This window comes from Bombus pascuorum, chromosome 2 (assembly GCF_905332965.1).
Source record: "Bombus pascuorum chromosome 2, iyBomPasc1.1, whole genome shotgun sequence".
Taxonomy (NCBI): domain Eukaryota; kingdom Metazoa; phylum Arthropoda; class Insecta; order Hymenoptera; family Apidae; genus Bombus; species Bombus pascuorum.
In genome coordinates, this window is record NC_083489.1 from 10584312 (window position 1) to 10600117 (window position 15806).

The 15806-nt window shown below is 29.2% G+C and overlaps 3 protein-coding genes across 5 annotated transcripts; 1 reads left to right on the forward strand and 2 right to left on the reverse strand.

Moving 5' to 3' along the window:
• Positions 1–375: 375 nt before the first annotated feature.
• On the forward strand, positions 376–8115 carry LOC132916465 (SRSF protein kinase 3). 2 transcript variants are annotated; one of them, XM_060976503.1, is made up of 6 exons: positions 376–1070; positions 1420–1633; positions 1714–2029; positions 2187–2765; positions 2837–3131; positions 3212–8115. In XM_060976503.1, exons 1-6 carry the CDS (start codon positions 850–852, stop codon positions 3501–3503), a joined length of 1917 nt encoding a protein of 638 aa, XP_060832486.1. In that variant the 5' UTR covers positions 376–849; the 3' UTR covers positions 3504–8115. The 2 variants fall into 2 exon arrangements, with proteins under 2 accessions (XP_060832486.1, XP_060832487.1); XM_060976504.1 differs by having other exon boundaries at positions 377–1070; positions 1438–1633.
• A 55-nt stretch (positions 8116–8170) lies between these two features.
• Positions 8171–12482, reverse strand: LOC132916464 (sodium/hydrogen exchanger 8). The gene is made up of 5 exons (XM_060976502.1): positions 11037–12482; positions 10772–10941; positions 10325–10696; positions 9926–10257; positions 8171–9471 (listed from the first exon to the last, which is right to left on the reverse strand). Exons 1-5 carry the CDS (start codon positions 12322–12324, stop codon positions 9447–9449), a joined length of 2187 nt encoding a protein of 728 aa, XP_060832485.1. The 5' UTR covers positions 12325–12482; the 3' UTR covers positions 8171–9446.
• Positions 12483–13238: 756 nt separating this feature from the next.
• Positions 13239–15372, reverse strand: LOC132916470 (2-(3-amino-3-carboxypropyl)histidine synthase subunit 2). Of its 2 annotated transcripts, XM_060976517.1 has the most exons (6): positions 15224–15372; positions 15035–15141; positions 14444–14777; positions 13889–14370; positions 13521–13815; positions 13239–13441 (listed from the first exon to the last, which is right to left on the reverse strand). In XM_060976517.1, exons 2-6 carry the CDS (start codon positions 15137–15139, stop codon positions 13272–13274), a joined length of 1386 nt encoding a protein of 461 aa, XP_060832500.1. In that variant the 5' UTR covers positions 15140–15141; positions 15224–15372; the 3' UTR covers positions 13239–13271. The 2 variants fall into 2 exon arrangements, with proteins under 2 accessions (XP_060832500.1, XP_060832499.1); XM_060976516.1 differs by having other exon boundaries at positions 15035–15266.
• Between the last annotated feature and the right edge of the window lie 434 nt (positions 15373–15806).

A 15806-nucleotide genomic window follows, 5' to 3' on the forward strand; every position in this document is an offset into this window, starting at 1 on the left:
GTATTGCCATCTTGTAACAGATTCTATAGTTGTACAATTATAACCAAATGTTTGTCATTTAAAATCCGTTATTCATGCGTACTATTAATAGCTGTCTAGTTTTTTCATATAGAAACTATTTATATAGATAAACATAGAAATTATTTTATATATAAATGATTTCTTATATAAGATCTTAATCTGAGCATAATGAAAAAATACAGAAGAATTTTATACAAAATATAAAAGATTAATTTAGATATATTTCGTATAATGTGCTTCCATTGACTATATATGTATTAATTATAATTGGTATATTATCGTTATATAATATGATACTAGCTGATACTAAACATTATTTTTGATTGGCTGCAATGTGATTGATACATTATTCATCGAAACGTGTTTCAAGTTTCACCAAAGGAAACCTTAAGCTAAGTACAGAGTACTCTATGAATTTCATCAAAGGATAGAATAGAGACTTTAGAATAACCGAAGCATCAGAAACTATAAAATAATTATTTAAAGGCTTTAGATCGAATTGGAAGCTCGATTCCTACCACGGGATAGAAAAGCATACTGAATTATCGAGTAACAAGCATTAACGAAGAGAGAAGTAGGAGATTGTGAGTGGGCGGGGGCGGCCATACTCAAACAACCGCCGAACGAAGTGCGCGGCACAGCGTAGAAATGAGACGATAATAAACCGCATCATAATCATATCGTTCGTAAACCCGGGGTGGGTGACGGTAACGGGTGTAAGTGCCTCCATTGAGACGAAAAATTGCGGAAGGAAGCGAAGACGGAAGTGTGAGAAGTGTTAAAGAAAGAGACGAAAGCGGCTCGACGAATCGAGGTGCAGAGAACGGTATGAGTGCAAAGACAGACGTGAACAGGCGAGTCCTAGCGATTCAGGCCAAAAAAAAAAGGCACAAGCCAAGTAAGCGAAAAGGAAAGGGTAACGCTCAAGATGAATCAGAAACATCAGGAGCTCAATGCTCGAAAGCATCGGCTACTCAACAAGGACAAGGATCGGGTTTCTATCAGGATGCTTCTGCACAGAGACCATATTCCAGTGACAATGGAAACAGGTATCTGAGTTTCTTTAATATGTCATTTTATTCTATTATGTTGATACTATTCTCACTGTCATTTTGTTATTTATGTAAATGTCCTTGATATGATATGAAAGTTCCATCAAACTTTTTATCAAAACCTTTTTTACACGGCAACATGGATAAATTTTATTATTCGATAACTTTTGCGAAAAATAATAAATATTTGAATAAATGTATTTCGTTGTGTTCCGTCTTATTATGGAATAATTTAATTTAGAAACTTTTATCTGTTTAAATCCCCATGAAAATTTTTGGAAGCAGTCTGTAGTCTTTTATTTTTTGATTCGACTTGCTCCCTACCTTTCCTAACTGGAACTTACAGATTGGAACCATGTCATAGCTCAAGTAACGAAACAATGGAGGATGGTGATGAAGTATACAGTAGTGAGGATGAAGAACAAGAGGACAGTAGTGACTATTGTAAAGGAGGATATCATCCTGTTAAAATAGGAGATTTATTCTTAAATCGTTATCATGTAACTCGTAAACTTGGTTGGGGTCATTTCTCAACAGTCTGGCTTTGTTGGGATTTACAGGTATGTATCTGATTTATAATAAAAGGCATTTTTTTGTTCGGTAAAATTATAAGTGGAATGTTTTAAAATGTGTTCTTCAGGATAAACGATTTGTGGCACTTAAAGTTGTCAAATCTGCATCTCATTTTACTGAAACTGCATTGGATGAAATTAAATTATTAAAAGATGTGCGTGATATAGATCCCAGTGATCCTAAACGCAATAAAACCGTCCAGTTACTCAATGACTTCAAGATCAGTGGCATTAATGGTTTGCATGTTTGCATGGTATTTGAAGTGCTTGGGCATAATCTTCTAAAATTGATCATCAAATCCAACTATAGAGGAATTCCAAGAAACAATGTTAAACGTATCATCAGACAAGTTCTTGAAGGTCTTGATTATCTACACAATAAATGTAAGATTTTTTTAATGAAAACCGTGTTTAGTATTTAATATTACTATACTAGATACAATTTGTGTCAATAGGTTATTCTAACATGATTTAAATTTGAAATATTTAACATTATTATCATAGGAATTAATTATTAGCATAAAATACTTTTCTTTTTTAGGTAAAATTATTCATACAGACATCAAACCCGAAAATGTCCTTGTTTGTGTTGATGAAGCTTATATAAGAAAATTGGCTTGTGAAGCTACAGAATTACATTCACTTGGAATGAAGTTGCCAGTATCTTTAATTTCAACTGCACCAAAGGAATTCCAAGAACCTACTCCTAATTCTAAAATGTCAAAAAATAAAAAGAAAAAGCTTAAGAAGAAAGCGAAACGTCAAAATGAATTATTAAAGAAACAAATGGAACAAATAGAAGAACTTGAAGAACAAGATAAACTTGCAAATAGTACAAGAGCAAATGGAGAATTAGAAACAAATAGTCCAGATCAAGACATAAATACAGAAAGTATAGAAGATAATACTGAAAGCAAAGGTTCACCTGATATCTCAGAACCATCTGCACCTTCATTACACATAAATGGTGTAGATAGTTTAACAGTTGAAGAGAAAGCAGAAAATCAATTGCCTCAACAACCTGAAAAGATGGAAAATACAAATTCATGTGACATAGAGAAGAATTGTGGTGAAGAAGTACATTCACCTGATCATGATGATACAGACGAGTGTAGTGAAGGTAAAATTTACAGTACTATATTATATAACTATAAATAATTACAATAACTTTACATTTATTATTTTTTATAGGTCGAAATTTACATCCACCTGAAAGTAAACAATTGAAAAGAGCATCTGTAGCTCCTTTAGATCCTGCCCTAGTAGAATGTGATGTTGAAGTAAAAATAGCAGATCTTGGTAATGCATGTTGGGTCTACAAAAAATTTACAGATGATATTCAAACTCGTCAGTATAGATCATTAGAAGTGTTATTAGGATCTGGATATGATACATCTGCAGATATATGGTCCACTGCCTGTATGGCATTTGAACTAGCGACTGGTGATTATCTCTTTGAACCACATAGTGGTAATTATTATTGCAGGTAAAGCATCATCTTTTTTGTAATTGTTTAAAATTATTTATTAGTATCATTATAAAGTACACTTTGCTTCTTTATTACAGAGACGAAGATCATTTAGCACACATTATTGAATTGCTTGGAGAAATACCAAGACATATTGCTCTTTCTGGCAAAAACTCAAAAATGTACTTTAATAAGAAAGGTGAACTGAAACGGATTACTGGATTAAAACCTTGGGGACTGTATGAGGTGCTCACAGAAAAATACGATTGGTCGCCAAGAGAAGCGCGCGAGTTTGAAGAGTTCCTAACTCCGATGCTAGCGTTTGATCCGAGTATGCGAGCTACAGCAGCAGAGTGCCTGAAGCATCCGTGGCTGAAAATCAAAAAGTGATCATTTTTTTTATCGTTTTATCTTTAAATTCTTCAACACAACTACATTTCTACCATCCTGATGTAATTATACATATGTCGGGAGTGTGACAAGAGGCAACGACCGACAATGGTCAGGTTCTTTCGCATTATATATAGCTTTATTTTTGCGTGACGGGTGTATCATCACTGAAAACGCACAGCATAAAATTATTTAATATTTAATATTATAATATTATTATAATATACATATATAATGTAATAATGTTATAATATTTAATATTATATAATACAAAATTATTAAAAATATATTTTATAAATTATAATTTAGAAATGATTTTTACCTTTTTTAGCTGTTGGTAGTTTTGATTATCATTTACGTCCACGTGATTATGACTAATTTCATACAGCAAAGGAGATATTTAATATTGGGAAAATTGGAAAAGAAAGAACTTGCTACATTCCACCAAATTCCAATATTTCTGCAGTTGAGTATGCTTCTAATTGTAACACTCTCGACGATGGCTGCCTACTTGTGTATTTATAAATTTGTTAAATCATGTTTTTCATTTAGTATAATGCTACCTTAAATTAAAATTTCGTAGTACTTTATTATTTTACATGGTCATCGTTATATTATCCTTTATACTACTTGTCACTTAATTTATAAAATATCCCAAGAGTCATGGGACCTACTCATAATGTACTTTAAGAAAGAGCAGGCCCATTGTTGTATTATAACGAATATTGAAATTTTCATTAAAATATTTCTTTTTCATTAAATTGATTATTCGAAATTTACTGATAGCAGGTTTTTTCTCTGTGATCTCTCCTTGTGCTTAATTAGTGTGTGTTCAAAAAAAAATATAATAATCATTACTATCATTGTCTCTATACTGATTAAAAAGATACTCATAATACATACTGGAATGTGTGTTTAAGGAACTGAATCTTTGTACAAATTCAATGAATGCAGAAACACATATATTGTTAGTATAATTAAGAGTTGGTCGCCAGATTCTTGGTAAAACAACAGATATGTTTCGGAATAAGACAGTGCATACTTTATTCAACTACAGTAAATAAACCAGAGGAAAGGATTCGAGCTTGTAGTAATATACAGTAATAAATAAATAATAAATACACTAATAATAAATTTTAACTATCACATAAGTAATAAACTTATAGGTATCAAAAAATGAATTTGTAATGGAATTATTGCAAATGCATATACACTGTCGGATTTCGAACAATAACCGAGGCATTCAATATTTGTGGTATATATTTTCGTTCACTTTTATTTATTATACATTTCTTTATACTGCTGAGAAGCGTGTATCATATACATATTGTACAATTATGAAAAAGGGAGACTAGTTTCTACATCATGACTGAAATTTCGGTAAACATAAAATAACCATGGTAAAGGAGATACGATGTTAAGTTCTGCGCGACCTTCTTTACTTCGAGCTATTGACTGATTATTAAGCTCTCTGCCGATAAATTGTCTTCTATTTTATAATGAAGATAGCGAAACAGTACGATCATTGAACTAGTGAACATTTAACATCACAAATATATTTGTGTTGTTGAATTCTGTTTATGCTTCCAAACGAATGTTCTGTTTCGCTGTGTCTGCCAATTTAAAATCATTTCATCATCAAAAAACTGAGTAGTTAAAAAGCATTTTGAATGAAACTGGTGGAGATGCATATGAAAAGAACAGTTATTATTAACTACGTTTCATTAGTTGAGAATATATTTATTCCGGGTAAAAGAGGAAAATAATTACTTAAAGTAAGCTATTTAAATATAGTTCCGTTTATTTTTGTTAAGAGTTTGTAAATCGATGAGTCTTAAAAAGAGACTACTATAGTAGTTTAATCCATAATTCACTTTAACATTTAATATTCATACTTTCGAAAAATGAAAGGAAAGATATGGGATTGTTAATGTTGACTTTTACAATATTTAAGAGAGATACATGATTCAGATCGTAAGAATATTTCTTACTTTATTTTATTTCTATGCATATCCTTAACGAAAATGCCTCTTCTACCTGTACTGTGATCGATGAAATTCAAGCTTTTCATTTCTCATTATCGTACTTGCTTAACTATCCCCGTGTAATCATGTGATCCCACCGTAATTATGATCTTGGGACTGATGATAGTAATCATGTTGAATTTGTACAGTACGCAACCGAAGTTATCGTAGTCATATACACCGATATTTTATGAAACGCGGCCAGTGAAATCCGGAAACAGTGCAGTAAATAACAAGGACACAAGGAATTGCATGGAAGAATGTCTTTTCCAAAGTACATCTCGAATTTTTGTACGGCCGTCCTTCTAGCTGATGACTGGTAACCGATCATCGTGTGTTTCTATGTTGTTAATGATAATTCTCATTTTGATGAAGAACAATGTATAATACGATGTATGTTACCAAGCGAGGAAGATCTTCAAAAACGAATGATAATTTGCAATTATGCAACAATCATGTTGTATGATAAGCAAATGATTGGTTTTTTTAGTAACGGTTCAACGGATTTCAACGACATGCGATTTCACCGCGTAGCCGCACATTACGATTATACATACCGAAATATACATAAAAAAAAAAATATATATATATAGATATACATATATACATAGAATAAATCGAATGACAATTTATGTAGGTGTGATTCGCTGCTTGGCGCTAGGATAGTTAGGATGAAATTAACATACATTAACAGCAAAAAATGTGTATAGCTTGATGTACGAGAGACCGCCCGCCCCCCTCGTTTCCCTCTAAGGTTTGAAGAAGTAATATGTATTCGTACATAATATTAAAACTTGAAAGCTCGTTGCGCATCATTTTTTTTTCTTATAATATATTATATAATTCCATAATAGAAGAACCACTTCTGCGAGTACAGAACAAGAAAGATCAATGAAGAGTTAAGCAAAGCCAAAGAGGCTTGTTTATACAGGGACCCAAATTTGAAATTTTTACAGATTTATGTTCCAGTCAGTAGATCTAATCATGCGCCATGTAGAGATATGACTGAATGATTAAAATTGACGCGCATTAATTATACATAGTGAGCTAAGTTCGATATAGAAAATCTAATTTTGTTCTTAAAATTCGTCTGAACTGGGTCTTCAAGAATCCTCATTATTACATGTTTCTTTCAATCTGCTATCGTTGGGATAAGATCCTTCGATCATAAAAAAACAAGAAAATAGTAAATGAATTATAAAAACTATTAACGCACTGAGGAGGAACAAACAATATCAGTATCAAGGAAACGTGTGTAAATGGAACATACAATGTGTGATTTTTTGTAATATTACAATGTTGAAAAACGTTGGATCGGCAGATAAAGTTGTGGACTCGGAATGGAAATCTGATGTTTGATAAAATAAAAGAAAATGAATCTCACGTGAACACCAAGTTATATTATGTAAATTGTGGCGTGTGTAACACACACGTATCTATGAGATATTGTAAATATTGAAATGGAATTGGGGATTTTACACATTTTTAGACCGAAGCGTCTGCATTAAAAAAAAAATCTGCGATAAGTTTAGGGAAGTGCTTGAAAATCTACTCCAATGGATTATGCACGCTGTATAACGACCACTTAGTCAGATTATAATCCCTTGGAACGTTTTCTGTAATAAATGGATACAATCGGGTATGATATTGTTTTACGAATTGATATATAGTCATAATGATCATAGCGTTGTAGGATTATTTAACTCTGCATGCTTAGTCGATTGCTCGATGTTGTACATACACACATGTACTGTACTGAGCATTAATAAGGATATAACTATTGATAAAAATGCATATAGAAGCTCATGATATATGAAGATCCTTTTTAGAACTTTATTGGGTGATAATCCAATGCGTGAATAATATTTGAACAGAGAATATGTATAATTAAACTGACTGGAGCATTAGCAGGAAATGAGGCAGGTGTGTTCTGCCATGCTTTTAGACAATACTTCATTAATCAAAAGGATAATAATATTTATCCTTATATTAACGTTGGCTGAATAGAATTTAAATTACCGTAATATCAAATAAAAAATAAATAACATAAAAACAAAAGATGTGCTCTTTATAAAAAGAAATGGTGCAAATTTTGCTCATTTTATCAACTTCGATCGTTCTGAAAATATCTTACATTGAATTTAAATTTCATGCAACTTTCATGTATTTCCTATACTCTATGTGTTTTTGCACTAATAGAGGAAAAAAACGTATCATAAAATCAAAATTAATGTTTTCTATGCCTATATACATACATATATACATTTACCTTCATACCATTATATCTTCATGATCAAAAGGAAATATCGTAAAAGATCAATTATAAGAAGGGTATTAGGAAATTGCAGCAAATCGTTTTTAAAGACAAATATGCCTCGTGCTCCAGTCAATCAATGTACAACCAGATGAGGCATAAAAAGTGTAGACATAATAAAGTAGAGATAATGATTCGAACAAATAAACGGATTTGATGTTTAGACGCTGCCTCCGTTATGTGCCCTACCGCAGAAAAATAAGATAACAGACCCATGTACCCACCTTCCGAGATCGGTATATGATATTAAAAATAAATTCACATTAAAATAAAATTTACTGTATTTTTTTCTTTTATCTCCATATGGCCTTTGAAATCACTAAAAAAACTTTTTTCAGAATCAATGGTTTATTATACAAACTATATATTTCGAATTATTAATATCCTTATACATTAAGTGAGATTTTAATTGTGAAAATTATAGATTACAATTGAAAATATTTATTCCTAAATTGAGAAAATATAACTATTCGATCTAACTAAATTAAGATAATCGAATTTATTAAATAAATAAAATATTACAACATAAAAAATCAAGATATACATCCATATATTGTGATTCATAATTGGTACGATATAAAAGAAATATGAAAGTAAAATACTTTCGTAAATAGTTATTATTGTATGAAAAATTAAAAATTGTTTTTCTGTTTTGGATATGAAATATAAGTAGTAGTCTAAAATTTATTTCGGAAACGGATTATATTATTAATTAATATTATATGTAATTAAAAAACATATATTCAGATAAAAGAAAATATATATCTTTTATATCATACAAATTAAAATATAATACTTCAAACATATATATTGTATGTACAAAATGTAATCATTTTATACACTGATACTTTAATAACATAATAGGGTATTTATAAATAGTATGATCAATAGTAAGCGACCTTGTGTAAATTTAGAATTATATGCTATTTTAAACATTAACTGTTACAGATTTTATTGAAAAAATGGAATGTATAAATACCCTATGGTAATATATCTTTATGTATCATATATGTATATACACAGATAAAAAATATGTTATTTTATATAACTCACAAAGAACTAATTACTTAAAAAAATTTTTGATCGTCAAACTGATATTCTCACTAAATAATTAAAATCTTTATGTCTTAGATTAATCTATATTTTTATGAAATTATACTTATACTTCCTAATAAGTATATTTTTAGTGCCATATGAATTTTATAATTCATACAAATATTTACTTTGCACGATATGCAGTATAACTATTTTATGATGTATATAATCTTTTGTGCAGAAATTTAAATATTTTTAAAAATATCACATTTCTCATTATTACATTATATTATTTAACCATCGTTAATTAAATCAACGTGAATTAAATACTTTTTCTCATCCATTACTTATAATATTACATAGTGATTTAAAAATTATAACTTATAAGTTTTTAAAGATGATCAACTGTATCATTGTTAATATAATGTAGGAATTTGTTATTTTTATACTTTGTCCAATATTAATGTAATGTCAATTTCTACAATATGAGTTTGCAGGCATTTTTAACTGATGAAACAACTCATAAATTTATATATAATTTACTTGATACTAAATTTACTTGATCATTAATTAATCAGACCAATCCTCGTCCTCTCTGTAAATTAATAGCAATTAATGTTTCAAAATTTTAATGCATAGTGATACCCCAACTCACCCCTCACCAACAATAAGCTTTGACAGCAAAGCAATGTTTAGATGCCATATGATCTTCATGACTAAATTTTCATAACTATATAACAATCATAAGCTGTTCATTGAGCTAATAAATAATTTTTTTATTGATATACTTTCTTCTGAAATAATACCTTATTGTCGTAGAGAATATTATTTCATTGCAATGTAAATTAGAAAAAGTGAGTTACAACCTTGGATTTTACAATATTGTAGAAGAAAAAATTAAAACTATGCTCAGAATCACAGAAAATTTGTTCGTTAAATTGTAGTGGATGTCATTATTAAGGAAAGTTCATATACATTTACAATATAAGCAGAGCAATGACAGCACATTTAGCACATCACACAAAATAAATTAAATACTTAATATAGACCCATGACTTGGACGTCTTTTGCTTTGCTTTCCATGTATTTGATTCTGATTTTCCACGGACAAATTTATATTTAATTGCGCTGTTGATGCAGTTGTTACTTCATCATCTGACTCCATTGGACTAATTCGAATGGCTTGATACCATTGATTTGTTAAATCTGTCATTTGAGATTTACAATCTTTCAGTTCTTGCTGTGTAAATCTCCTTGTGAAAAAGGGGATAAAGAATTTTAGATCCCATCTTGCAAAACCACGAATACGGGACTGAAGAAAAGATACTTCAATCTCTTCTTCTGTAAGTTCTGATAAATGTTCAGAATCTATTGTTTGTCCCTAAAATAAAAACATATACAAAATATAAATATCTTTTTTATATAAATATTTTTATATATAAACATACCCATTCTCTAGTTTTACTTAGCGAAATTTCTTTATCTTTTCTTTTCCTTCTACTATTACTCTTTTGCTTCTTTTCTGCTCTCAAAAATTTCAGTAATGGCATAGTAGAACCACCAAATATTAATGTTGTAAACAATACAATAATTAAAGTAGTGGTTATAATCACATGTCGTGTTTCATCACTAAAATCCAAGTGCAATGATAAAGCATAAGAAATAGCACCACGTAAACCACTAAACCACATTATGAACATCATTTTTCTAGTAATCTGATGTTCCCGGAAACGATTTACAAGAAAAGCTAAAGGGAAGATATTTGCAGCTCTTCCAATCAGACATAGAACTATAGACCATATAACCAATGCTGGTTCAACCTACAATTGATAATCAGTATTGATATAAAATATATTATGGAAATTAAATGTAAATCTTATATCATATTACTTTACCCTATGTCTGAAACTAAACAAAGCTAATCCTAGATATGCAAATACACAAGTTTCAGCAATAAATGCTAAAGTTCTCATAGTTTGTTGCATTGTAATTTGAGTAACAGTTGATAAATTGAAATGTGTATAATGTGACATTACAATCCCATTAAATAAAATTGCCATAATACCTGAAACAATTTATCATATTTAGCTATTAAATTATTTATTTATCTTAATTTATTTATTTCATTTTAACATTAAATTTAAAAATTCATGTTCATACCAGACAGTTGTATGCCTTCTGCCAAAACATAAGGTGCATAAGTAAATACCAACATAAGTCCAAATTCAAGAGAGGGATTTTTTCTGAGATCCACATGTTTAAGTAATAAAGCACTTATGAGAGCAAAAACAACTCCAATGCCAGCAGAGGCAAAAAACATAAGACAAAATCTATTTAAGCCAAGTATAATGGCTTCACTGGTAGTTGTTGCATTATTGGACTCCAACACAGATGTAGTTAATACAATTGAAATGGCATCATTTAATATAGATTCACCGAAAACTAACATATTTAATACTGGATCTACTTCTAAAGCATGAAATATAGCTACAGTAGCAACAGGATCTACTGCTGATATCAATGATCCAAATGCAAAACTTTCAACAAAACTAAGTTTATATGCTACCTGTGCTAATCCCAACAAATAAATTCCAGCTCCAATAACAAATGCAGATATTGCTGTTCCAAATATAGCAAAAACTAAAATACTACCAATATTTTGAAAGAAATTTCCTTTGTGCAAATTATATCCTGATTCAAATATAATAGGTGGAAGAAGTACAAGAAAAAATGCAGTTGGAGAAAAGGCTTCTTCTTTTCTCCAATTAGCTATATTTTGATTTGACATGAGATTTATAATCATACCAATAGCTCCTCCCAAGAAAACAATTACCACCGACTCTGGTAGGTATTGAAAATTCGTTTGTAACATAAGATGTATAAGTAAAATACCTAAAGCTAAAACACAGAGGACAAAAAATATGGACATAGAACTATTATGTTCTTCTTCTGCGGATCCCTTATCAGGTAATACTGGTTCTGCTGGCACAACTGTTGTTGTACTTGTGTTTGTTACATTACTAATATCTGGACTTTGTGATGGAATTGTGAAATCTGACATATTGTTCCCATTTTTATCATCAATAATAGTTGTAGATATTATATTAACTTTTTCTGTTGTTTGATTAATATCACGATCTGGTCGAACTGAGGTTGTAAGTACATTTTGAGATGTATTTACTGTATTTGAAGTAGTAGCATTCAATTTTAAATTATTGCTATCAGAGTTTTCTAATATATGCGATTCTATTGATACATCAGTACTTATTTTTGTTGGCGTGAAATGTTTTAATACGATATTTGTACTGTCCAATGTGATATTTTCGTGCTTGAGGTTAGAAACTTCTTGCGCATTTGACACTACAGTCCACACATTAAAACCAAAAAATATAATATAAATTATAAAACTTTTATATAAGAGGTTATTACTAATTGAATAAAACTTCATTTTTTAAATATTTTTATCACTTAGATGTACATTTCTCTGGTTATGTTTAACATTGCAATGACAGCTGATTCAGATTATTTCAATATCTCGTTATGTGCTTACGTCATATATTGAACACGTGTTTCAACTTCAATCATAGACATATACAGATATACTACGCATTTCCGTAAAACGTAACGTAACACAGCCGGTAAGAAGCAGTGAAGGTAACCCAGCAATGAGAGAGTAATATTGTGACTATTCCTTTCTTTCTTTAATGGATATTTTGATGGGAGAAGAAAAGGGAAAAAATAGAGGAAGAGCTTATGTCGTAGACGGTGTATGGCAGGTCGCTCCTTTAGTGTTCTCCCCACTTTTTGTACAATGCGAAAGAGAGCGCGATACTTCCCGGCGATCCCGGCACTATCTGTGTCCTTCAACGTGGTCTTCAAATCGCACATAAGAACGCGTGGTTTATCTGTATAAGTCTATGGTTTTGACAGGGAAATTTATACAGACTCATAAGACGTAAATTAACAAAATATGTTTCATATAAACTATAAGTTATTTTTTAATACTGTTTCAGATAAATTAATAAAAAATGCAGTAAAATTAAAAAAAATTAACTCTTTCAGGAACGAATGCTTTTTGTGTCATTTTTAATCAGTGCATTAACGAGTGCATTTTTAATCAATTGTCAGTAATAGGAACACTTCTTATTTGATTTTTTGTAAACAAGACATAATGCATTAAAATTAGGACCGATTTTTTCGAAAATAAATACATTTATAGTTTAATTAATTAACAATTTGTCAAAATACAATGTTAAGCATAGGAAACATAAAATATGTGAAAGGGTTAATTATATCACTAACACTTATGTATAAAGATTAGAGAAATTAAACAACATTCTTTCCTCTTGAAAAGAACCCCAATTTAGAATATAGAAATTATTATATTTATTATGTTCATTCATTATTATCTTCTCTGGAAATAGGCTCGTTTTCATAGCAACTTGGTAATCCACAGCGGCCAATTTCTGCTGAATGTACTGCATCTTTGCCTAATCTTTGCTCAACCCCTTTCCACGATCTATTATATAAAAATTCTGCTCCTGCTTTCCCAATTGCAACAACATCTAAGTTCATTAAAATAATGGTATTAGAAAAAATATGCTTTATTGTAATTTGTTGATATCTTTTAAAACATGTAAATACCTGATGAATTATTAATTGTTAGAGCATTCATCTTGTCAGTACATGGAATATTTTCATCACAGTTTCTAAGTTCACCAGTAATTAAAGAAACATCTGAATCTGTTGATGGCTTAAAATCAACATAATTCACTCCTCCAGGAAGTATTTGTCTAAAATCCATACAATATTGTGTATAACATTCCCTTGAACTATTAAATGCCAATTCTACTTCATAAGGCATTAATAATGGCTTTAAGAATTCTCTAGAATCAAATATTTCATTTTCGGGACATGTTATTACAACAAAAGCATCGATCTAAAAAGATAAAATACATTGTTACCCATATTAGCAATGTATTTAATACTTCAAGTAACATTATTCAACATACCTCAGGAAAATTAGCAAGTTTTGTTGGATTTATTTTACCAACACTTAAAATATAAGATTTTTTCTTTTTTTCTTTTAGGATGTTTTTAACCATTGTTATTATTTTAAGATAATCTTTAATACCTAGAGTAGCCACAACTATACCAACAACTCTAGCATCTTTTAATTTCTCAACTACAAATCTTCTTCTTTTTAACCATGGTGTATTTAAAATTTCATATTCAACAATGCTATTATTTTCAAAATAGTACCATTTTTTTGCAGAGATTGTCATTGCTAATCTAGTAAATGTGTTTCCACCATTTCCCAAGAAAAATGCTATATAATCTTCTATTTTATATTCCTTATCTAATTTAAAACATCTACCTAAGATTATCGTAGATGCATCATCTTTGACATCTGTGAATTCTACATTAGAGATACAGTTTAATGAAGTAAAGATTAAATTCTTATAAACAGCATTTAATATTTTATATATCTTTTCTGAAATAGAAACATATTTGTAAAAGTAATTGAATACGTTAAATAAACATTTTTTTAGATTTAAGAAACTTACCAATTTTATGTGCATAAGTAATATCATAAAAAAATAAAATTTTTTCAGTCTGATCCACAAAATTTAATTTAAATTTACTAATAAGTTCTGATGTATCAATTTCTTGTTTGAGTAACACATGAAATACAGGTAAACGAGTAGTAGGATTTAGACAAGCATGACCAAAATGTATTATGCTATCAGCATTGATATGCTGAGCAGCTATTTCATCAACACAGCAATTACCATAAGAAGTATCTCCCAAAATATATACTTTCTTGTTGATATAGTTTTCCAAACGTAATGCAATTTCTACTGAATCTGGCAAAAGGTTATCAGGAAATTGTAGGCAGACCTAAAAATATAGAACAGTTATCAGACTGATATTTGTAGTATGTATTTATAATTATGAACTTGACTACTTTCAATTGTAAATATATTTATGAAATATTATAGTATATGTCAATATAATGATAGATACATTTAACCTCCAAATCGTGTTTTTAGCCTATTGGAAATATAGAAGAAAATTAAATATTTTATTAAAATTATATTATATGTCATATATTTCTAATTAATAAGACAACTACCACAGAAATAAAAGACTCAAACCTTATTTAAGTTACGCTCATTAATCCATTTACCACATTTTTCTACCTCGTAAGGATCATCTTTGCTAGTATCGTTCATTTTGTCTTTTATATTTCTATTAGTCATTTCTGAAATTATATTATTTCATATACTAATACACTAAATTGTACATAATAAAAATTGTTTACAAACAAATACATTAACATATACCATAAACCTATGAACGTATTGCATACACATGTATTGACACCTATTAAATCACGTACACTATACGACATGAAAAATCTGTATAGACCATATTCACTTATGTATACTGTATACATTATATACTTAAAATGTAATAATATTCACAAAGATAATTATAAATTTGAAACTCTTTACAACAATTCTTGCATACGTCTAATTTTTTAATTATTCAAATTATTTATTAAATAGACACATTTTTGATGTCTTATTATGGTTTTCATTTTATAATATATATTTTTAATTTAACTTACCTGTAAAGTTCTTTTTATATATTCTTTAAAAATAAAGAAATGATATATTTTCAATAAAATTGCAACTCACTAAAAATGAAATGTCAATGTTAATGAAGTTCTATTTGTTGAAATATTACATTAAGTTTTATAATTAAATTTGGTAATATTTTCATATATTCAATTGACGTTATTTCATTTCTATTAATTCAACAATTTTACATAACTAATGATTAAATATTTTAAGGTATCCATTAAAATAAATAAATGAAATAATTTTGATAATGTACATCTACAAGTAGAAAGAATTAATTTGA